This window comes from Thamnophis sirtalis, unplaced genomic scaffold (genome assembly GCF_051295495.1).
Source record: "Thamnophis sirtalis isolate CommonGarterSnake01/CBP01778 unplaced genomic scaffold, rThaSir2_p1.2 scaffold_15, whole genome shotgun sequence".
Classification (NCBI taxonomy): Eukaryota; Metazoa; Chordata; class Lepidosauria; order Squamata; family Natricidae; genus Thamnophis; species Thamnophis sirtalis.
Genome location: NW_028261395.1, coordinates 42,743,071 through 42,767,766, shown reverse-complemented (window position 1 = coordinate 42,767,766; position 24,696 = coordinate 42,743,071). Strand labels below are relative to the sequence as shown.

Here is a 24,696-nt window from a genome sequence, read left to right as displayed (position 1 = left end):
TCATCATGCTATGGGCATGTGCCCCCCTCCGCACGCACGCATACGTGCGTGACCAGTGCCCCCTAAACTTTTGGCGTGTTTTTTTTTTGCCCTCCCCAGGCTCCAGAGGCTTTCTAGGAGCCTGGGGAGGATGAAAACAGCCCCCACCCCTCTGGAGGCTTCCAAAAAAGAGATCTACAGGGAAAATGGAAGTTCGGGAATGGTGACTTCCGGTTTGCTCATAGGGCCGATTTTGAACCTCCAGAGCCTTCAAGGAAGCCTCCTGAAGCCTCCGGAGGGCGAAAAATGGCCTCAAAAGAAGGCTGAACTCAGCTGGCCAGCGCATACATGCGCACTGGAGCTGACAGGGTAATGCCTCGCGGTTCACCATCACAGCCCTATGGCCATTTTAGACAAATGGTTATCCAGTCTTTAAATTAAAAAAAAGCCTCCAGTGATGGAGCAGCCACGACTGCTGGTTCCATTGGATTGTTCTGACTGTCCAGAAATTTCTCTTTCATTCTAGGTTTTCTTCTCTCTTCGTTCAATTTCCATCCATTGCTTCTGGTGCTTTGGGGAATAGCTTGACTCCCTCTTCTTTGTGGCAGCCCTTAAAATATTGGAACACTGCTATCATGTCTCCCCTGGTCCTTCTTTTCACTAAATTGCTGTTGTTGTTGTCATGTCTGACTCATTGCGACCCCATGGACAACGTCCTTCCAGGCCTTCCTGTCCTCTACCATCCTCTGGAGTCCATTGAAGCTCATGCCCACTGCTTCAGTGACTCCATCCAGCCACCTCCTTCTCTGCCGTCCCCTTCTTCTTCTTTTGCCCTCCATCGTTCCCAGCATGAGGCTCTTCTCCAGGGAGTCCTTCTTCCTTCTCATTAGGTGGCCAAAGTCTTTGAGTTTCCTCTCCTGGATCTGGCCTTCTAAAGAGCAGTCTGGGTTGATCTCCTCTAGGACTGATCGGTTGGATGGCCTTGCAGTCCAAGGGTCTCAATGCAGGAGTCTTCTTCTCCAGCACCAGAGTTCAAAGGCCTCCATTCTTTGGCGCTCAGCCTTCCTTATGGTCCAACCTTCACAGCCGTCCATTGCAACTGGGGAAACCATCGCTTTGACTAGGCGCCCTTTTGTTGACAGGATGATGTCTCTGCTTTTTAATCTGTGAGTCTCACTAGGTGGCTAAAGCATTTCAGGTGACCAAAGTATTTGAGCATTTCACTAAATTAGACATACCCAATTCCTCCCACATTTCTTCCTATGTTTTAGCCTCCAGCCCCCACTAACCATCTTTGTTGCTCTCCTCTGCACTCTTTCCAGAGTCTCTCCATTGTTTTTATATTGGGATGACCAAGATTGAAAGAGAGAGAAAGAGAGAGAGAAAGATAAGAAAGAGGGGGAGAGAGGGAAAGGAAGAGAAAGAGAGGGAGAGGAATAGGGAAAGAGAGAGAGAGGAAGAGAAAGAGAGAAGGAGAGGGAGAGAGAAAGGATAGAGAGAGAGGAAGAGGAAGAGAAAGAAAGAAACAGAGAGAGAAGGAAAGAGAGGAGGAAGGGAGAGAGAGAAAGAGGAAGAGAAAAAGAGAGAGAGAGATTAACCATTACAACAAACTGCCTTTAGAAGTGTTGGGGGGGGGTGCTCCATCCATCACTGGAGGTTTATAAAAAGAGATTGGCGTACCATTTGTCTGAAATGGTTTAGGATCTCCTGTTTGAGCAGGGGGTTGGACTAGAAGACCTCCAATGTCCCTTCCAGCTCTATTATGTTTGAAAGGGGGAGAACACTCTCTCTCTGTGTGTGTGTCTCTCTCTCTGTCTCTCTCTGTCTCTCTGTCTCTGTCTCTCTCTGTCTCTCTGTCTCTCTCTCTCTCTCTCTCTCTCTCTCTCACACACACACACACACACAAACACAAACAGATAGGATCACGACTTGAAAGCAAGTTGGGAGACCGCCATCTTGCCATCATGAAAAGTTGTTCTTGGACTAACTAACTAACTAACTAACTAACTAACTAACTGTGGATGGGAGAATTCTAGAGAAGGGCTCAGCGAATTGACTGGCACCCCTGGGAGTGCGGGAGTCTTTTCCATGTCGCAGATTTAATTTCTGGGGCCCTGACGTGGCCCAGCTTTGCAAGACGCCGTTGCTTCTCTTTGCTAACCCTACAGAAGTGGCGAGAAGTATCCCCGTGGGGTTGAGCCCCAGGCGTGTGATTTTCCACTCTCCCACCCAATGCCGTTTTTCTTTCTCAGGGTTTTGCAATGTAGGGAAATTCAACGCTGATGAAACGCACGAAGGAATTCCCCGACATTTGCAAAAAAAACAAAAACAAATTTTGGGCACGAGTTAGTAACTTGAGCGGCTCCTGATTGGTATCAGATCTTCTGCTTGAGCAGGGGGTTGGACTAGAAGACCTCCAAGGTTCCTTCCAACTCTTCTGTTATTCTGTTAAGTCTTGATCTTGCTGGGCATCGAATGAGTAGGTGCTATTTGACACCAGGATGGCAACGATGATGATTAAGGGACTGGTGAGTAAAACACACACGAAGGGTTGCAGGAATTGGGCATGGCTGGTCTAGTGAAGAGAAGGACCAGGGGAGACAGGATAGCAGCCTTCCAATATCTCAGGGGTTGCCACAAAGAAGAGGGAGTCAAGCTATTCTCCAAGGCACCCGAAGGCCAGAGAAGGAATAATGGATGGAAACTGAACAAGGAGAGATTCAACCTGGAAATAAGGAGGAATTTTCTGACCGTGAGAACCATCAACCCATGGAACAGAAGTTGCCTTTGGAAGTTGTGGGAGCTTCATCCCTGGAGGCTTTCAAGAAGAGACTGGACTGCCCTCTGTCAGAAATGGTAACAGGATCTCCTGCTTGGGCGGGGGGTTGGACTAGATGACCTACAAGGTCCCTTCCAACTCCATCAGTCTTCAGAATATAAAACTGGGAAAATATTGTAGGCTCAATGGAACACTAGATGGGGATAGGCGCAGAAAAAAAGGTTTATAAAAAATGAAAAAAGTACTTACGACCACAATTGAACCCCAAATATATGCCGCTCAGGGAAGAAATGTGGTCGGTGACTTTCGCCCCGTTTTGCGACTCTCCTCGCCACCGTTGTTCAGCCAATCCCTTGCCGTTGTTAAACGAGGAACACGGTTGTTCAGCGACTCCCGCTTCTCCCTTGGCTTGGCTTGTCAGAAGATTCGCCAAAGGGGATTGCGTGATGCCGCCCCCCCCCCCCGCTCAGGGACACTGTCACTGTCATAAATCTTGAGTGACAGCGCAAATCGACAGGGTCCTTGAGTGCCATCTCAGGCTAAGCTGCGGCTTCTGGAAGAAGCGTTTCTGCTCGTCCTAAACCACAGTTTGTAAGCCATGCTGGCTAGTCTGTCCTTGCCGAAAAGCCGTGAAAAAGAAGGCACATTTTTTGCCTCAGTTTTATAGCGGCGGTGCAGGCTGAGCCGATGACCAGTACGGCAGAATTTTCCGGGTCCAAAGTGGGATACGAACCAGTTTCCCACAGACAGCCAAGCACGAGGAAGGAAGGATTTCAAGATGAAAGGATTTTGAGGGAGGGAAAGTTCATTTTAGGAGAAGGGTCAGAGGTCAGCGGGGATGATGTAAGTCTGATTTGCAGGCCCAGTGGAGGAGAAGGGAAAGGAAACAGAGAAGAAGGAAAAGAAGGGAGAGAGGAGAGGAGGAAGAGAGAAAAAGGAAAGAAAGAGAGAGGACAAAAGAAAGGAGGAGCGGAGAGAGAGGAAGATAAGAAAGGAAGAAAAAGGAGAGGAGACAGGAGGCGAGAGGGAAGAAAGAGAAAGGAAAGGAGGAAGAGAGAGAGAAAGAAAGGAAAGGAGGAAGAGAAAGAAAGACAGAAAGGGAAACGAAGAAGAGGAAGAAAGGAAAGGAGAAATAGAAAGGAAGAAATAGAAAGGAAGAAAGGAAAGACAGAAAGGAAAGGAAGAAGTGGAAGAAAGGAAAGGAGAAACAGGGAGAAAGAAAAGACGGAAAGGAAAAATAGAGAAAGGAAGGAAAGAGGGAAAGGTCAGGAAGAAGAAGAAGAAAGGAGAGAAAGGGAGAAAGGAAGAAGAAGAAAGGAAAGGAGAAACAGGGAGAAAGGAAGAAGAAAGACAGAGAGGAAAGGAAGAAAGGGAAGAAAGGGAAGGAGAAACAGGGAGAAAGAAAAGAGAAAGGAAAGGAGAAATAGAGAGAAAGGAAGGAAAGAGGGAAGGGACAGGAAGAAGAGGAAGAAAGGAGAGAAAGGAAGAAAGGAAAGAGGGAAAAGAAGAAGAAGAAAGGAAAGGAGAGAAAGGAAGAAAGGAAAGAGGGAAAGGAAGAGGAAGAAAAGAAAGGAGAAACAGAGAGAAAGAAGAAAGGAAAGAAGAAAAGGAACAGAGAAAAAGAATGAAGGATGGATGGACAGAAGGAAAGAAAGGAAACAAGAGAAAAGGAAAGAGGAAGGGAAAGAAATAGAAAGGGGAAAATAAAAGCTTTTAGATAGCGGGCCTTAACTCCTTAGGAAGCGGAAAGAAACGGTTACTCCAGCCAGGGATCCGGCGCAGAGGCTGAAGTGATCCCAGAGGTCCCGGTGGATTTAAATCTTTTAAATCTTTAAAGAGAGGGAGGAAGAAGGATGAGGCCTCCAGGCTTTCAAGAGGACGAGGAGGAGGAGGAGGAGGAAAAAGAGGCAGGAAACGTTGCCTCTGAGCTGATATTTACATTATAAACTAGGGCCGAAAGGAAAGGAAACACACGTACAGGATGCGATGCAAAGATATCAAAGAAGCAGCAGGCGACAAAAGTGGCTTTTTTTTTTAAAGTATTATTTTGATAAAGTTCAAATATTCACAAAAGAGCCCCAGGAAAAGAGGGGTTTCCCCCCCTGCCACCCGAATAAATTTGGCACCCCCTTTTTTCCTGCCCCAGTGAAGTTTCCCCCCACCATCTGACCCGAAGGGGGACGACCAACGGAGGTGTATTACATAAATGGAACTTCCACCGTCAGCAGCAGTCTACCTCTGTGCGATTTTTGACTTATTCGTTGACTTATTTATGAAATAAATACGTATTTATTTCATTTTTCTAAACTTGACATCACTCTCAAATAGTGGTTTTAAACCCAAACTTTGGGATAAGAAAAGATTTCTCCCCCACCCACCCCCAGCTAAATCCCAATTAAATCAAAAATTGCACCATCTGCATATACATATACATATACATATACATATATATATAACTTTAGCACACAGACACCAGAGTTGGAAGGGACCTTGGAGGTCATCTAGTCTGACTCCTTGCCCAAGCAGGAGACGCTTACAGAATGACAGACTTGGAAGGGACCTTGGAGGGCATGTAGTCCAACCCCCTGCTCAAGCAGGGGAATCATAGTATCGTACAGTTGGAAGGGACCTTGGAGGTCTTCCAGCCCACCCCCTGCTCAAGCAGAAGAATCATAATAGAATCATACTGTTGGAAGGGATCTTGGAGGTCATCTAGTCCGACCCTCTGCTCAAGCAGGAGAATCTTAGAATCATACAGTTGGAAGGAACCAGTTATGGGCCAAGAAGGATGTCCCGTGCTTGGCTTTACCCGCCTGACCCCCTAACCCAGATCTAGGCACAAGGACCACCACCACCAGCCCGGCGGACCCAAGGGCTCGCTCTTTAGAGGAGCCTCCAGCACCAGGAGCAGTCTACCCCCCGATTGCCTTTTCCTCCACCCCAGGCAATCCTTACCTGCGGGAAATCATTGCAGCGGCTTCTGCCGGGTTGAACCAAGTCCTTTCTTCGCCGGCCCGGAGGAGAAACGCGCGTGTCCCCTTCGGCAGCCCCCGTATCGCTGGCTGAGCAGCTGGGAGCCGAAGGGAGCGGCTGCCCCAGAGAGCAGCCTCGCCCCAAGCCGCGCCCCCTCCTCTGCCATATACGGCAAAGGCTACCGCCCCGTTCTCACGACGCCCGAGCCCCCCATTGGCCGAGACACGCCTCTCCCCTCCCCGCCGGCCGCTTTGGAAAACCCTCGTGTCAGCCGAGGGGAAAGACGCTTCTGGCCCGGTGACGTCATACCGAAGGGAATCCCCGCTCCGCCAATCAACGGCGCCTGGCAACGGACGCCCGCCTTAGCAGCGGCGGCGCGCCTTTTAAAGGGACAGCGCTCGCTTTAAAAAAATAAAAGAAAATAAAAATAAATAAATAAATAAAATAAAAAAAATAAAAATAATGAAATAAAATATAATAAAATAATGAAATGAAAATAATGAAATAAAATATAATAAAATAATGAAATGAATATAATGAAATAAAATATAATAAAATAATGAAATGAAATAGAATAAAATATAATAAAATAATGAAATGAAATGATGAAATAGAATATACTAAAATAAAGAAATGAAATAAAGTAAAATAAAGAAATGATAAAATAAAATGTAAAAATAATGAAAAAATATAATAAAATAAAAAAATAAAAAAATAAAAAATATGAAATAATAAAATAAAATAAAATAATAAAATAAAAATAATGAAATAAAATATAATAAAATAATGAAATGAAATAGAATAGAATAAAATAGAATAAAATAATATAATGAAATGATAAAATATAATATACTAAAATAAAGAAATGAAATAAAGTAAAATAAAGAAATAAGATACAATAAAATGTAAAAATAATGAAAAAATAAAATAATAAAATAAAATAAAAAAATAAAATATGAAATAATAAAATAAAATAATAAAATGAAAATAATGAAATAAAATATAATAAAATAATGAAATGAAATGAAATAGAATAAAATATAATAAAATAATGAAATGAAATGATGAAATAGAATATACTAAAATAAAGAAATGAAATAAAGTAAAATAAAGAAATAAGATAAAATGAAATGTAAAAATAATGAAAAAATATAATAAAATAAAATAATGAAATGAAATAGAATAAAATATAAAACAATGAAATTAAATAAAATAATGAAAATAATATAATAAAATAAAGAAATGAAATAAAGTAAAATAATGAAATGAAACATAATAAAATAAAATAATGAAATGAACTGAAATAGAGTAAAATATAATGAAATAATGAAATTAAATAAAATAGAATAAAATAATAAAATTAAATGAAATGTAGAGACGGCAGAAGCAAGCTTTCGGCTTAGGCAGAGCGCTTTGTCAGGTGGGATGAAAAAGTCCCAAATTTGGGGGCATAGATTTTTTCTCTTTTTCTCTTTGTGGAGTTAGGACTTGGAATGAACAAGAGTGGGTTTATTCATCACCATATTGGCTTTATGTTTTTGTATGTTCCAGCATAACGCTGGAACGCCTCAAGCAATTTCAACCTGCTACACGGATAACTTACTCTCTGGAGACAAATACTGTGGGGTAAGACACCCCTAACACCCCTCGGGGTGTGTGCTTTGTTATGATGCAGCCTGTTGTGCCTTAAAATGGCTTCTGCTGTACTGCCCTAAAATGGCTTCCACTGTAGTTGCTATGGCAACGGCTTCCCAGTACTCCACAAGGGGAAAAATCCAACATTAGAAATTATGTTTCGTTTGGACATTTCCGTCCTATAAATAAATAGCTGGGCAACGCCGGGTTATCGCCTAGCGGAGCTATATTAAGGCAAGCGTGGGATTATAGGGGAACCCCAGGAAGGGAGGCGGCGATGAGCTCAGAAGGCAATTTGGCAGCCGTGACACATCAGGATGTCGCCTCATTCCTGACCAGGCCGTAAGCCTCTACCCAGAGATCAACCCTGGGGGGCCTCTGAACGCTTTCGGCTCAAACTGAGCCCCCATTGTGTCTCCAAACTTCTTTTTTCCTTCTTCTTAAAAGAGAAAGAGAATAAAATAGCTCCTTTCTCTTATCTCTTTCTCAATTTTTGCAGCTGAGTCACGCACGCCTCAGGGCTACCCTGCATGGAAACTGACCGGACCAAGGAATTCCACTGGACTTCCAGCTTGTCCTCTATATCCCTGAGTCCAATCAAAGGGCTATTTCGGACACTTGGGGGCAACTAAACGGCTTGCATTTGGGCACTTAAATGAACAGAAACTCATCCAGAGAGACAGGGGCAGCCCCCTCTAAACGCTGGCTCTATTTAAGTGGTTCTAATGCACTTTTAAAGGGTGGCTCAGTGGCTAAGACGCTGAGCTTGCCGATCAGAACGGTCGCCCGTTCGGCGGTTCGAATCCCGAGCGCCGCGTAATGGAGGGAGCTCCTGTGACTTGTCCCAGCTTCTGCCAACCTAACAGTCTGAAAGCACGTAAAAAATGCAAGTAGAAAAATAGGGACCACCTTTGGTGGGAAGGTGACAGCGTTTGACGCGCCTTCGGGAGTTGTGTCATGCCGGCCACATGACCACGGAGACGTCTTCGGACAGCGCTGGCTCTTCGGCTTTGAAACGCTGGTGAGCACCGCCCCCTAGAGTCGGGAACGACTAGCACCTATGTGCGAGGGGAACCTTTACCTTTTAAATGTACGTTTAAAGGTACATTTACCTTTTAAATGTGCTCCTGGGAGAAGGAAGCCCAGCACGGTGACTCACGCAGAGATGTAACCTTCAAAGGGTGACCTATCACTCAACAAGACCAATTTTGTTGTCTGGAGATCTCCCAGCTGGTTTGCGAGCCTTCCTCTTCCATCTCAGGCTGCTGCTTCATTTATCAGAAAGACTTTTATTTTATTTTTTTTAATGAAATTTTATTTTATTAATTTCATATATACATTCACAATTATATGATCTCATAACTGTTATTAATAATATGTATTTATAACAATTTTCCCTACTGTTAACAATATACTTGAAGATTGCTTTTTTAACATCCCATAGATCCATCTTATCTTACAACGGTCCTACTTCTTCTTCCCTCCCTCCCTCTTTCCTTCTCTCGTTTCTTCTCTCCTACTCCCCTTCCTTCCCTCCCTCCTTCCCCTTCCCTCCTTCCTTCCTTCCTTCCCTCCTTTCTTTTCTCCTTCTCTCCTTCCTTTCCCCCTTCCTTTCCTCCTTCCTTCCCCCCTTCCTTCTCTCCTACATTCCCTCCTTCCTTCTCTCTTAGGCGAGAATTCTGTTTTCCCTTTTCCCTCCCTGTCGCATCTTCCTTTCGTGCTCTGCTTTATTAAGTCGATGCTCATAATTTGCCCCGTTTCCCCAAGCAGCTTTGGATGCAAATGTCTAATATGGTCAAAGGGAAAATTGGCCTTGTTTTCATCCAAGAAAAAAGAAGGAAAATTATTATTATAGAATTGTATCACAGCGGCCAGTTGTTTCGCCGGATTTGGCATTGGTTACTAGTCGGGCCCCACCCAGGGGCCTAGGACGTCGGAACGTATTTTCGTAATATGCGTGCGGATCCAAGCAGTGCGGCTTTTTGCATTTGACTGATGGTGATTTTGTCAATTTTTAACTGTTTTAAATGTCATTCCAGTGCTTTTGGAATAGCACCCAGTGTGCCGATTACCACTGGAATTACCACTGCTGGTTTGTGCCATAATCATTGAATTTCGATTTTTAAGTCCTGATATTTTGTGATTTTTTTCGTGTTCCTTCTCGTCAACCCTGCTATCACCTGGTATTGCGATGTCTATGATTGTGACCTTACTTTTCTCAACCAGTGTGATGTCTGGTGTATTATGCACCAGTATTTTGTCCGTTTCGATATTTGAAAATCCCACAAGATCTTGACCATCTGATTTTCGGTGACTTTTTCAGGCTTATGTTCCCATCAGTTTGTTGCTGTTTTAATATTATAATTTTTGCACAAATTCCAATTATGATTAATGAAATTTATAGGCCGTCCAATCCCGAAGGACTCCGGGCGGCTTACAAAAAGATGTCCTTCTGGGTTCAGTTCCAAGTGGGAAAAAAGACCCTGGATTCATGGAGGCTGCTTGAAAAGATGGTTTTAATGGTGGACAGGATCACACGCCTCGAAGAGGTTGGGCGAAGAGAAAAAAAGGGAAGAGATGCGGAGTTTTATACACTCTCTGGGCTTTTGAATTTGAGCTTGTGTTCCCCTTGGTTGTCAGACTCCCATGGGCTTGGTTGAGCCTTGCTGGGTGATGTACCGTATTTTTCAGAGTATAAGACGCACCAAGATTTTGATGAGGCAAATTAAAAAAAAAGTTTTTGCACTCTGCAGACCTCCCAAAAATGGCTTGATTTTTCATGAAAATGGGCCCGTTTTTTGTCAAAAAAAGGGGGTGGCATGCATAGTCTTTAGGAGGCTTATAGAGTGTTCCTGGGGGCTGGGGGGGGACAAAATCAAGTAAAAAACAGCCCAGTTTTTGCTCATTTCTGCCCTCCCCAGCCCCCAGGAACATTCTGGAAGCCTCCTAAAGGCTCTTCACGGCCATTTTGGGGAAGGGGTGGGATTTCGGGAGGCAAAAAAATGCTGTATTCAGTGTATAAGACGCCCCCAGATTTTCACCCTCTTTTTTGAGGGAAAAAAGGTGCATCTTACACTCTGAAAAATACGGTAATCTTCCCAAGTGCCATGTGGTGAGATGGGGAGAGGGCTTTGGGCAATTCCTACTATGACTCTGCCTGAAGGGGGTAGATCTTTGTTATGCAGAATAGACTGGCACATTAACAGGATAACACAGTTGGAATGGACCTTGTAGGTCATCTAGTCCAACCCCCAGCCCAATCAGGAGACCCTACACCATTTCTGACAAATGGCAGTCCAATCTCTTCTTAAAAAACTCCCCAGGGTTGGAGCATCCGCAACTTCTAGTGGCAAGCTGTTCCACTGGTCATTTGTTCTCCATTGACAAAGGTTGGATTTCTGCCTCCTTTTAAGGGGGAAATATTTTGCCTTTTTAAATATTTCCTAAAACATCTCATTTTTTTTCTAGGAAAGTAGGGAGTGCTGACTTCCTACACACAAAATGCAAATCTTCGCTTTTGTACCGAATGGAGCAAAAGAAAAAACAACAACAGCCCCAGAGATGGGTCATTTTACAGTCTCCTGCTGCCAGTTCTTCTACTTTTGCCCTGGTAGGAGCCAGATGTTTTCCTCCGATGCCAGCAGGGCCAGCTGCTGCCCGCCTCTCCCCACCCTGCTTTGCGTCATTGATCACAAAACGGCGCGGGATGTTACAAGCTGGTAGTACAAGGCACCCTTTGTTAGGGGAAGACAGATCCCCCCCCCACCGCAAAACAGGCCACCAGTGAGATTTGATCTCCGAACTTATTCCCCCCCTCCCCCGGGCCGCTCCACCCAGGTTTAGGAAATAAGGAAAGTTCAGAACAAGCCACCTGCGAAGTTGGAAAGGGGCTCCATTGAGTGGTGAGAATCAAAAACTGGAGAGAAGCAAAATTCAAGCAGGGTGATTTTGTGCAGAGGGAAATGTAAAAGGGGGAAGCAGAAAGCTAAGCACGCCTGGAAGGCAGCTGGAAGAGCTACGAGGGTGGAAGAAGATGTTTTGTTAACAATCTGGTTGTTAGTTGTGAAGTCGTGTCCGAGCCATCGTGACCCCATGGACAACGTCCCTCCAGGCCTTCCTGTCCTCTACCATCCTCTGGAGTCCATTTGACACCTACTGCTTCAATGACTCCATCTATCCACCTCCTTCTCTGCCGTCCCCTTCTTCTTCTTTTGCCCTCCATCGTTCCCAGCATGAGACTCTTCTCCAGGGAGTCCTTCTTCCTTCTCATTAGGTGGCCAAAGTCTTTGAGTTTCCTCTTCAGGATCTGGCCTTCTAAAGAGCAGTCAGGATTGATCTCCTCTAGGACTGACCGGTTGGATGGCCTTGCAGTCCAAGGGGCTTGCAGGACAGACAGACAGACAGACAGACAGACAGACAGATAGATAGATAGAGATAGAGAGAGAGAGATAGATAGATAGAGATAGATAGATAGATAGATAGATAGATAGAGATAGATAGATAGAGATAGATAGATAGATAGATGATAGATAGATAGATAGATAGATAGATAGATAGATAGATAGATAGATAGATAGATAGATGTTAGTTAGTGAAGTCGTGTCTGACCATCGTGACCCCATGGACAACATCCCTCCAGGTCTTCCTGTCCTCTATCTTCCTTTGGAGTCCATTAAAGCTCACGTCGACTGCTTCAGTGACTCCATCCAGCCACCTCCTTCTCTGCCGTCCCCTTCTTCTTTTGCCCTCCATCGTTCCCAGCATGAGGCTCTTCTCCAGGGAGTCCTTCTTGCTTCTCGTTAGGTGGCCAAAGGATTCGAGTTTCCTCATCAGGATCCAGCCTTCTAAAGAGCAGCCAGGGTTGATCTCCTCTAGGACTGATCGATTTGATCACTTTGCAGTCCAGGTTCTCACCGTCAGGAAATTTCTCCTTAGTTCTAAGTTGCTTCTGTCGTTGATTAGTTTCCACCCATTGCTTCTTGGTGCTTTGGAGTGTTGAAAGAAATGTCCTTCTGGGTTCGGCTCCAAGTGGGGGAAAAGACACTGGAGACATGGAGGCTGTTTGGAAAGATGGTTTATTGGTGGACAGGACCACATGGCGTGAGTCCTGAACAGAAAAGGTGATCACATGTTTCAATGTTGGTGAAGAAGAAGAGAAGGAAGGATTGAGATGCTGAAAGTCCCTGGTTTTATGCCCTCTCTGGCCTTTGATCTTGAGCTTGTATTCTGATTGGTTGTCAGACTCCCATGGGCCCATGCAGGGGCAACTCTCTAGGCTGCATTTTGAATCCAGGTTTGCTTGAGCTCTCAGATGCCATGTGGGGAGTTGGGTAAAAGGGCCAACATTATCATGCCTTAATCCCATCCCCCTGGAGCTGAAGGGGAGAACTCTTTATTATGTAAAGTGGACTACCTTGGCTTTCTTAATGGCCCATTGACAAAGTGGGGGGATGGGCAGGAAGCTACAGGGAGCTATTCTGTCTTTGAAAACATGTTTCTTCCTTTTCCCATCCAGAGAAATATTCTGCCTTTTCAATATTTCCGATATTTCATTTTTTTCTGGGAGAGGGCTGGGTGATAACTTCCTACAGGAGAATAGCTTGACTCCCTCTGGTTGAATGGCAAGGGAGATTATCTGGCCACTTCTTGCATTCAGGTCCTCAAAAGATGATGTTTGTCTATCAATCCCACATTTCTATTAATTCCACCCCCACCCACCCAATCCAGCAAATCAACAGGACCCACAAAATGCCCTCAAGGAAGTAGAGTCGATCTGCATCGAGTTAACCACAAGTAGGTGTGTTAGACTCACAAGGTTGCCTTTGGCACTATCCCATTTCACCCAAATCCCTTGAAGCGATTCCCAGAAATTTCGGTGTCAAAATACAGTTATTTTCTTTGAATCCTATTTTTTTTTTGGTCCCCTTGAGCAAACGAGGTGGAAATACCAGCAGGGAATATTAAAGCCAAGTTTTTTCTCCTCCTTTGCAGATGACACTGGCACCAGATGTGGCACAGCTGCAATTCAGCCCCCAGTGTGAATAAAAATGGGATCTATTTTTTAAAAAAATCTGGGACCCTTTCTCTTCTTTAGAGACCGAACCAGACCCTTATAGATCCCACCTTCAACAAAGGACTTCATTTGGAATAGAATAACAGAGCTGGAAGGGACCCTGGAGATCTTCTAGTCCAACCCCCTGCTCTGGCAGGAAACCCTACACCACTTCAGACAAATGGATATCCAGCATCTTCTTAAAAACTTCCAGTGTTGGAGCATTCACAACCTCTGGAGGCAATTTGTTCCACTGGTTAATTGTTCTGCCAGGAGATTTCTTTTTAGTTCTAGGTTGCTTCTCCCCTTGATTAGTTTCCACCCATTGCTTCTTGTCCTGCCCTCAGGTGCTTTGGAGAATAGCTTGACTCCCTCTTCTTTGGGGCAAACCCTGAGATATTGGAAGACTGCTATCATGTCTCCCCTGGTCCTTCTTTTCATTCAACTAGACATACCCAGTTCCTGCAACTGTTCTTCCTATGTTTTAGCCTCCAGTCCCCTAAATCCTCTTTGTTGCTCTTCTCTGCACTCTTTCTAGAGTATCCACATCTTTTCTACATCGTGGCGACCAGAACTGAATGTAGTATTCCAGGTGTGGCCTTCCCAAGGCCTTATAAAGTGGTATCAACACTTCACGTGATCTTGATTCTAACCCTCTGTTTATGTAGCCTGGAACTGTGTTGGCTTTTTTGGCAGCTGCTGCACACGGCTGGCTCCTATTTAAATGATTAAAAGGACTCCAAGATCCCTTCTCACAGTTACTACTATTGAGCCAGGTACCACCTATATTCTACCTGTGCATTTTGTTTTTCTTGCCTAAATGTAGAACCTGACTCTTTTCACCATTGAATTTCATTTTATTAGATAGTGCCCAATGTTCAAGTTTGTTAAGATCCTTCTCTATTTTAAGCCTATCTTCTGGAGTGTTGGCTATTCCTGCCAGCTTGGTGTCATCTGCAAATTTGATGAGTTCTCCATCTATCCCCTTGTCCAAGTTATTGATGAAGATGTTGAAGAGTACTGGGCCTAAAACAGAGCCTCGGGGTACCCCACTGCATACTTCCCTCCATGCAGACGAAGTTCCAATGAAGATTACAGACAGTGTGTGGTTGGTCAACCAGTTATGAATCCATCTGGTGGCGATGCTGTCTAACCCACATTTTTCTACTTTATCAAGTAGCAAATGATGGTCTATTTTATCAAATGCCTTACCGATTAGTCATTTAGCAGAGTTGCAAAGGTCATTTTAGCCAGATTTCAATGAGCCCCCCGGGTGGGGGGTGGGAGACAGAGATTCTGCAATACATTTAAGAACCATCCTAAACGTTTCTTTTCGTGGAAATTTCCTACAGGTGTTGAAGGCGAAAAGCCCTTCCCCTCTCCCCACCTCACATCTGGAAATTGGCTTGAGCGTTTGTCTCGCTTGGAAAGAAACATGAAGATGCTTCGTTCTCCATTTTTTTACATGTTTATTTTTGTTTGAAACACACATCTGTCCTGGTTTTGTGTGTGTGTGTGTTTGTTTAGCCCCCAGCACCACAGAAACGTCAATGTTTAAGCGATCAAATTGGTAAAAAGGGATCCCCGATAATCAGAGAGTAACCATTGGCTGAGGTCAATTAACACCAATTCCTTCACATTTAGGGAGTGGCAGTTTCCAAGCATCCCTGAGTCTCGGGAATTGAGTAGGATGGAGCGCAGGAGACAAGATAAGGCCACACTTGACAAATACAGCCACTGTGTTCTTGCACTCATATTATTCTCCTCCAAGTACATCAAGAACCCCAAATCCAGTCTTGAAATCCCAGCTGAAGGCATGTCTGTATTTGGGTGTCCAGGAGAGGGAGGGGGGGGCACAAACGAGACCCCGATGTTCAGATTCACTGCCAAACTGGACCGGATGAAGAACCATCGCATCAGGTGGAAAGGGAAGTGTGCAGCTTAGTCAGAAACGGTTCGGCTCATTGGAAAAATCGGATTTTTCCAGCCATTTTCAAAGAAGGATAGCAATAGACTTATATACCGCTTGACAGTGCTTTTACAGCCCTCTCTAAGCAGTGTACAGAGTCAGCCTCTTGCCCCCAACAATCTTGTCCTCATTTTACCCACCCTGGAAGGACGGAAGGCTGAGTCAACCTTGAGCCCGGCGAGATTTGAACTGCCAAATTGCAGGCAGCCGGCAGTCAGCAGCCGGAGCCTGCAGTACTGCCCTCTAGCCACTGCGCCACCGTGGCTCATAAAACGCGGGATAAAATGTTGGCTGGAGAATTCTGGGCATTGAAGTTCTGCTCATCTTACAGAATATGTGTTGGAAGGGACCTTGGAGGTCTTCTAGTCCAACCCCCTGCGCAACCAAGATGCCCGAAGCTATTCCGGATAATTGGCCGTCCAATCTCTTCTTAAAAGCCTTCAGTAATGGAGCATCCACACCTTTTGAAGGCAAGGTTAACTTGGTTTTCACTGTCAGGAAATTATTTCTGCATCGGGCAAGTTTGCAAAAAAACAGGCCCGTACAGCCATCCCAATTGTTTCTATTTTCAGCACTTTTACGACAGCTGCAATAATTCCTGGGAACTGTTTGGGGGTTTTTTGGGGGGGAAGAAGGTCGAATGATCACAGGGAATAAATTCAAACTGCGTCCCCATGTATCGCTTTCCATGCCTGAATAAGTCACCATTGCCTACAAGTGTCTCTCGGTAGCCAGTTCCAACGGAGAACGAACCGAGCCGGATTAAAAATAACACAGGTTTCGCGGTTTGTCTCCTAAGCGACCAAGGATGCGATGAACCATCGCATCTTCCCTCCTGCCAACCTGTCCTGGAGTTGCCAGTTTCCCCCTGCCACCCAATTCAGGGCGTTTTTAGGACGGACGGAGGGGTTGCGTTCTGTGAATTTTACACCGCTTGCCCATCCTCCAAGGGGAAGACCCAAATTTCCTTTTCAAGGACGTCCCCACAATTGAAAGTGTCTCCAAAAGATTTGGAATGCAGGAGAGGGAGTGTGACGAAGTCACCGGATTCTGGCTGTACATATCACACCATAGAAATATATATGTATATATTTATAGATAAGATAAGCTAGGTATGTATTTTCTGCCCCCCACTTCCCCGAAGAGCGTCGTAGATGAGTAATGAGAAATAAAATGGGTCACATGTGTGTTGAATGATGTACACGTGTGTAAAACTGGGAACTCAAAAGTTTTAGACACCTGTCAGGGTCGGTGAGGGCATGGCTAAACCCCCGAAATATTTCTCTTCCATAAAGTACCAGGCATCTAAGACAACCAGCCACCAGATTTGCAAACGTGGCTCTCTTAACCAATTTGAACTTTGAGCAATATTTCGCCTTGGATTCTGATCTGCTTTTGGATGCTATTTGGAACATTCTGAAATGTCTTCAAAAATATTTGGTAGGTATCGGGTGGACGGCCAACTTGGCTTGATCTAAGGGAGCATCAAAGATTTGGTGTCCGGGCTACAGATAATAACGAATTAACTTTGTGAATTATGAATTCTGGATCCGAAAACCTTTAAGCTCATTTCCTTGGAGATTTCAGATTCTGGATGAGAAAGGTAAGCTCGTCGCCTGGAAGGTTTAAGGCAGGGGTCGGCAACCTTAAACACACAAAGAGCCACAAAGGTCCTAACTGGTAGAGCCCCCCTGTTAAATTCTGGAGCCAACCAGAAGTCTGGTTCCCCCACCATAGAGTCTCCTCCTAGCGCGGCGTCCTTTTTCCTCTACCTGTCCTAACTGAAAGCCCTATCAATTGTGGAGCCGACCGGCGACAAGGAGCCGCAGCAGAGGGAGGAAAGAGTCACATGCGGCTCTGGAGCTGCAGCTTGCTGACCCCTGGTTTAAGGGATGCTGTTTGATCTCTGGGCCACCCACAACCTTAGTTTTAACTCCTCCCCCCCCGCAATTCCTTTGCCTACCCCTCTGAGATCATCCTGTCTATTCGGCAAAGTTTCTCACCACTGCTACCGAGAGCTAAATCTGTGGTGGCTTCTGTCAAAAGAGGATAAAGGATAGATTTGTGTGTGTGTGTGTGTATGGACACACACACACACACACTCTTACATACAAGACACGTTGCTGGGCAGTTTGTCATTCTAAGGGCGAGTACGAGAAGATCAGAGGGAGCCGGGTGAAGACTGAAGGAGTAGTTGGGTGCTTTGGGGAGGGGTTGAAAACTTGAGAGTCCAGTTTCTTGGACTTTGGCAGTGAGTCCCTGTTGGCTTATTGGGGGTGGGATGTGTGGGAAATCCCACCCACCCCCTTGAGTTTGTAGGGGAGTTGCTGCCCCTTTGTTCCAGAGATGCCACAGTTCGGACAATCCCTTCTGTCCGCAGTCTTCGGTTCCCCCCCCCTTTAGTGTTGGTATCGGCCAAAACAGATTTAACAGAGTTGGAAGGGACCTTGTAGGTCATCTAGTCCAACCCCCCACCCCGCTCAAGGAGGAGACCCCCCTACACCTTTTCTGACCAATGGCAGTCCAATCTCTCCGAAACAAATAATAAACCTGATTAAAAATAATAATAATAATAATAAAAAGAATGACTTCAAGTATGAGTGACATTTACAGTGGACGGTGACCCCCCCCAGCCCCACCCCGGAAGCAAAATGGTGTGTGTTTATGTGGGGGGGGGAACTTTGTTCCTTGGTCACATTCCGAAGCTTCGCGTTGGCTCCTCGTGAGTCCGACGGGCGAGATAACGTTGCAACCAAACAGTAACCCCAAAAAGAATGTTCTTTTCTCCGACCGAATCCTCTCGCGAGCCTTCCTCTTCTTCTTCTTCTTCCTCGTCTCCCTGATTTCCCCCCCCCTCTTCCTGTCCCTCCCTCCTCCCCCCCAAAAATATAAAAAAGCAAGAAGTTTTACAAAAATAGAAAATAATTACAGCAATAGCCGGGCGGAGGGGAGAGAGAAGAGGGAGAGGGAGAGAGAGAGAGAGAAGCAGGGCGTCTTCATTTGGCTGCGCAGTGCAATATGGTGGGATTGTTCAAAGCATCCTCTACCAGGTGGAGTTCTTGGCGGTCCACCACCACGTCTCGTAGGCAGCCCACGAAGCCGGTGAGGAAAGATTTGGGGAGCTTGTGGGCCAGGCTGAGCTTCTCCAACCCACCTGTGAGGAGAGGACAAGGAGGAAGGGTAAAGACAAGAGGTCCCAGCTCCATGCTAAGCCACCATGTCTGGATCTCCCGGGTTCTTCCATCCATGACCTGGAGACCTTCTCGTGAGACTTTGGAGCCGAGAGATGCTTTCTACCCCATCTGGAGAACCCAACCCACCTCCTGGCTCGTGTCTGGGTATTAAGGCGATTGGATTCTTTAGAAGGCCCTGCCTAGGTCAAGCTAGGGTATTGTGGCCTATCAACTGTTGACTCAGAGGAGGAAGAGGCGTGGGAGTCAGGGTTAGCGTCAAGGCAACCTGAGAGCTCCCAGGGGGAAGAGAGAATGGAGCTGGCAGAGAGAGACAGAGAGAGAGAGAGAGAGGGAGGGAGGGAGAGAGAGAGAGAGGCTGGGCCATCTGTCAGCCCTCAGATAGAGAGTCCACATCCTCCAAGTGGAGTGGCTGATGAGGAAGAGGAGGAACAGCTGGGTCCAGTGCCTGACGTGCAGATGCAAGGAAAGCAGAGGAGAAGAGAGCAGTGGAAATCTATGGGCCGGTCCTTGGGACGGAAGAGCCACCGCTGCTAGTGAAGTGCCACCCTAGCTCTGTGGATGCACAGAAGGTAGAGGAGAGCAGTGGAAATCTATGGGCTGGTCCTTGATGGAGGAGCCACCGCTGCTAGTGAAGCCCCACCCTAGCTCTGCGGATGCGCAGAAGGTAGAGGAAAGGAGAGCAGTGGAAATCTATGGGCCGGTCCTTGGGATGGAGGAGCCACCGCTGCTAGTGAAGCGCCACCCTAGCTCTGCGGATGCGCAGAAGGTAGAGGAGAGGAGAGCAGTGGAAATCTATGGGCCGGTCCTTGGGATGGAGGAGCCACCGCTGCTGGAGACGCCCCGCCTTAGCTCTGGGGATCAAAGGCAGGAGGCGGAGATGAATAGGTGTGGTCAAGCTTATGGACTCACCCAGCCAAAGGGCCCCGTCTGTGTCCAGCTGGGTCGCTCCAAGGGGAGAGGAACCCATGATGGGAGACTCATTGCCAACTTGGAGGGAGCCATCTCGATGAACTCTGCCAGAAGAGGGGGTGAAAAACAAGGCAATGCATACATTTCACAAATATTCATTTCTCATAAGTATTACTAGAGTTATACATTATCCTTTAACATTTATAACTCCTTTCTTTCTTTCTTTCTTTCTTTCTTTCTTTCTTTCTTTCTTTCTTTCTTTCTTTCTTTCTTTCTTTCTTTCTTTCTTTCTTTCTTTATTGGTCTTGTATGCCGCCCACTCCCGAAGGACTCCGGGCGGCTTACAATAAACAGAGGAAGGGGATAAATAGACAGACAGACAAACAACAGTCTAAAATACACAATTCTTCCCCTAGAGATATAATAATATATTCCAGATTGCTTCCCTACATCCATCCTATATTACTTCTTCTTCCCTCTCTCTTTCTCCTACCCTCACTTCTTCTCTACTTTCTTCTTCCCTCCTCTCCTTTCTCTTTTCTTCTTTCCCTTCCTCTCCCCTCTTCCTGCCCTCTCTCCTACTCTTACCGCGCCTCCCTTTCTTCCTCTTCTTCCCTCTTCCCCTCTCCTTTCCCTCTCTTCTCCTCTTCCCTCTCTCCTACTCTTTCCTTCCGTTGTTACGTTTTCATTTTTTTTCCCCCACGGCATTCGAGCAAACCCAGTTCTATATTTATTTGCACAACGCGCTTAAATCCCCTCTTCCTCCTCTTATTTTACGTTAGAATAATCCTGGTATTTTGGAATGAAATGCAATTGGATTGCCAAGCAAGCATCATTCTAGAAGTTGGCTCATCCCTCTCAGCTCTTGGCTGACTCATCCTGGCAGTGTCTCCAAATAACTTGCCTGGACTTGTAGTAGACCTACCCCCACCCCCCCAAAGGAAAAAGTCCCTTTTGATAGAGGCCAGGGGGTGGGTGGGCTACGACTCATCTTTCTCCCGCCCTGGTGAGATTTTTATTTAGATCCAAGTGGGGGTTTGGAATCACTGGAAGGCCAGAGGTGAATGGTTAATGTCTCCGCGATCCAAGAGGTTGGGAAGGATTAGTTCAAAACAGACATCCAAACAAGCTTCAGAGGGCAGAAGAGAGCCAAATGCTACCGTCCTTGTCAGTGCAACAGTTCCACTTTAGCTGTTTTCTTTCTTTTTTTGGCCACAGATCTGTGTTTTCATCTCCAGATTGCGGAGTGTGAACAACTCACACAGTGGGACTTTAAAAAAAAAAAGTTTAAAAACCGACTTCCCAGGTTGACTTGAGCCGTTGTTTCAGTAGCACAGATTTATCTGAGTGATAGGTAAAGGTTCCCCTCGGACGTATGCGCTAATCGTTCCTGACACTAGGGGGCGGTGCTGATCTCTGTCTCAAAGCCGAAGAGCCAGTGCTGTCCGGAGACGTCTCCGTGGTCATGTGGCTGGCATGACTCAACACCCGAAGGCGGACGGAACACTGTGACCTTCCCACCAAAGGTGGTTCCTATTTTTCTACTTGCATTTTTTAATGTGCTTTTGAACTGCTAGGTTGGCAGAAGCTGGGACAAGTCACGGGAGCTCACTCCGTTAGGCGGCGCTGGGGATTCGAACCACCGAACCGTCATCAGACTAGACCTACCCAGTTCCTGCAACCGTTCTTCATATGTTCCAACCTCCAGTCCCCTCATCCTCTTGGTTGCTCTTCTCTGCACTCTTTCTAAAGTCTCAACATCTTTTTTACATTGTGGCGACCAAAACTGGATGCTGTATTTCAAGTGTGGCCTTACCAAGGCCTTATAAAGTGGTGTTAACACTTCCCGTGATCTTGATTCTATCCCTCTGTTGATGCAGCCTAGAACTGGGTTGGCTTTTTTGGCAGCTTGTTAGGAATATAATCTAACGGTTGGGTTGGCAATATATAAAGCATGTAACAATGCTATACCTGTTTCTTTAAAACATACTGTAAAATGTGATCGGTTGTTGTTTCCTCAATCGGCCATAAGAGGGAGCCAGAATGAATGTTAGCTCTCTGTTTGTTAGCAATAGCAGTAGACTTATATACCGCTTCATAGGCCTTTCAGGCCTCTCTAAGCGGTTTACAGAGAGTCAGCATATTGCCCCCAACAATCTGGGTCCTCATTTTACCCACCTCGGAAGGATGGAAGGCTGAGTCAACCCTGAGCCGGTGAGATTTGAACCGCTGACCTGCTGATCTAGCAGTAGCCTGCAGTGCTGCATTTAACCACTGCGCCACCTTGGCTCTTCCAGTCTGTTAGATGCTGGGCTGATCTGATCTGAGTGTTTTTTGGAAGCTGGCTATTAGAAAGTGCCGTGAGGAATTGTAAGTTTTGCAACTGCTAGCAAACTTTGAGTACCGGACCGTTTGTATGTTTATGGACAATGTTATTTGGATTATCCCTTAACTGAAAGACACTGATGACTGACTGTCTTATCCGTGTATGACTTGGACTGCTTGATGGACTTTGATACCTTGAAGTTTGAAGTTTTAATAGATGTTAATGGGGCTGAAGCTCAATCAGAGATCAGCAGCCCCAGGCCTGCCGGAACAGCCAGGTCTTAACAGACTTTTGGAAGGCCGAGAGAGTAGGGAGGGTCCGGATCTCAGGGGGTAGATCGTTCTATTTCCACGAAAGTAAAAGCCTATTTAAACTGTCTCTGTATGCTGGTTTGTGTGTTCTCTAACACAACTCTCACAACGCTTCTCTGAACGCACTCGCTCTCCCAATGGGGAGCGTGCATAACACAGCTGCTGCACACGGCTGGCTCCTATTTAAACGATTGTCCACTAGGACTCCAAGATCCCTCTCACAGTTACGACTATTGAGCAAGGTTATTCCTCCTTTCTGTTGCACCCGTCTAAGGAAGACCCCCTAATGGTCACGGGAAGGTGGTTTATTTTATTTTATTTTATTATTATTTTTTCAAAACAAACACAACACATAAAATCTTCCTTTTTTACATACTGTAGAAAGTGTATCAGTTGGTTTCAAAAGACTTTCGTGCATCTCTTCCACAGTCATCAAGCATAATTCATATTAACTCAAGTATTTTAACTCAGATATTTATACATATTACCATCATTATACCTCCATTTAACTACAATTGTTTAATTGTTATCCCTCCTTCCTTCCCTCCTTTCTTTTCTCCTCTCCTTTGTTTCCCCCTTCTTTTCCTCCTTCCTTCCCCCCTTCCTTCTCTCCTACATTCCCTCCTTCCTTCCCTCCTTTCTTCTCTCCTTCTCTCCTTCCTTCCCTCCTTCCTTCCCTCCTTTCTTCTCTCCTTCCTTCCCTCCTTGCTTCCCTCCTTGCTTCCCTCCCTCCTTCCTACCCCCCTTTCTTCTCTTTCTTCTCTCCTCACGAGAAGGAGTTTAAGCTATGATCCTTTCTCCAGCAGCCAAAGGGATAGATGAGCTTATGATGTCTCACCTGGACGCTTTGATCTGAATCCACTGGTTTGTGTTGATTGGGATGGTAGACCTCAAGATCACGGGCTTGGAGCCGAGGTCGTAGGTCATTTGAACCCGGCCGTCCACGATGGCCAAAGCGATGTAGTCCGATCGATCCAGACCCTTCCCGCTCCACAGGATGAGACCCTGAGTGGCTTCGGTTTTGATGCTGAGCTCAAAGTAGTTAGTCTGCAGAGCCTTCTCGCTGCATTGGGACGGACAGGAGAAGTCAGTTGTGGAAGCAGAGAGAGGAGGGTTTTCTCCCCACTTTTGGAGCTCACCCAAAGCGCCCCCACCACTCCATCCAGACCAGATGAACTCTCCTGGCCTCCCCCAGGCCTCCAACGGCCAAATCATCGGTCCGCTTACGCCTGGCCCTAAACCACGAGCCGAATTTGGGTTCTGAACAACTCTGCCTTTGCAGTGAATGGCTCAAGATATGGATATGGAAAGGTTCCCCTCGTACATATGTGCTAGTCGTTCCAGACTCTAGGGGGCAGGGCTCATCTCCGTTTCAAAGCCGAAGAGCCAGCACTGTCCAAAGACCTCTCCGTGGTCATGTGGCCGGCAGGAATCAACTCCTGAAGCCACAAGGAATGCTGTACCCTTCCCACCAAAGGTGGCTCCTATTTTCCTACTTGCGTTGCTTTCGAACTGCTAGGTTGGCAGAAGCCAGGACAAGTCACGGGAGCTCCCTCCATTACACGGCACTTAGGGATTCGAACCGCCGAACGGCCGGTCTTTCTGACCGACAAGCTCAGCGTCTTAGCCCCTGAGCCGCCGCGTCCTTCTGGAAGCGCAACGGATCACGGTTGAATTCAGATTCACCAAACAGGATGGGAAAACCCAAGTTCCGATACGATTTGAAAATTCAACCTGGATCGTACGACACTAGAGACTTACAGCAATTCAATCAGCGACCGTTCGGAGTTATAATGGCACTGAAAGAAAAGTGACGAATGGCCGTTTTTCACACTTACAACCATCGCAGCAATCCCCATTGTCCACGGGATCAAAATTGCACTGCTTGGCAACTGTTCAGGGCTCCTTTTTTTTTGCCAACCTTCAAATGACCAAACTCAACAGTGGAATCTAAGATTATTATACTAACCTAACCAGGGCAGGGTTTCACTTAACAACGGGGGCAAGAAAGGTGGTAAGACGGGGGGCAGAACTCACTTAACGCGTGTCTCACTTAGCAGCAGAAATGTTGGGGTGAATTGTGGCGGTAAGTCGAGGCCTACCTGTAAAATGGTAGGAAGTTAACATTGCCCACAAATTTGTTCAGAGTTTTTATTTTATTGTTTGAAAGGTAGATTTCTGCAATTTTAGATCTTGGGGATCCCGTAATGTCTGAAGCGCAAAATCAGATGACCCGATTAACCGGAATCAACTTCTCTTAAGATCGGTTTATTCCCTGCCGAGGTATCCCTTCTTCTTGAGAAATTGGATGGCGGCAGGAAAAAAAACCAACATCCCAGCTAGAGAGTTTAAAGCGTTTCACAGAGCACAACACAACACACACACACATGGATACACACAACTACACAAGACAAGACACACCACAACACGGGATTACAAGGACACTGTCCACTCCCCATCCCCCCGTCCCCACAGGGGAGAAATAGATCGCTCTGAGCAAAAACTATTTGAGATGAAAGAATAGAACAGAATAACAGAGTTGGAAGGGACCTTGGAGGTCTTCTAGTCC

At 46.0% G+C, this 24,696-nt stretch overlaps 2 protein-coding genes across 2 annotated transcripts in view; both read right to left on the bottom strand.

The window, feature by feature from the left end:
* Window positions 1–5,854, bottom strand: part of LOC106556002 (tyrosine-protein phosphatase non-receptor type 11) — a 41,779-nt gene extending 35,925 nt beyond the window's left edge. Inside the window, exon 1 of the mRNA XM_087702083.1 lies at window positions 5,714–5,854. Within this exon, the coding sequence (XP_087558209.1) occupies window positions 5,714–5,727 (14 nt within the window). The 5' untranslated portion in view covers window positions 5,728–5,854. The remainder of the gene's footprint in view (window positions 1–5,713) is intronic.
* Window positions 5,855–17,362: 11,508 nt separating this feature from the next.
* Window positions 17,363–24,696, bottom strand: part of AGRN (agrin) — a gene marked incomplete in the record, with an annotated part of 268,173 nt that continues 260,839 nt past the window's right edge. Inside the window, 3 exon segments of the mRNA XM_087702674.1 lie at window positions 17,363–18,541; window positions 19,491–19,594; window positions 22,966–23,190. Of these exon segments, the coding sequence (XP_087558800.1) occupies window positions 18,384–18,541; window positions 19,491–19,594; window positions 22,966–23,190 (487 nt within the window).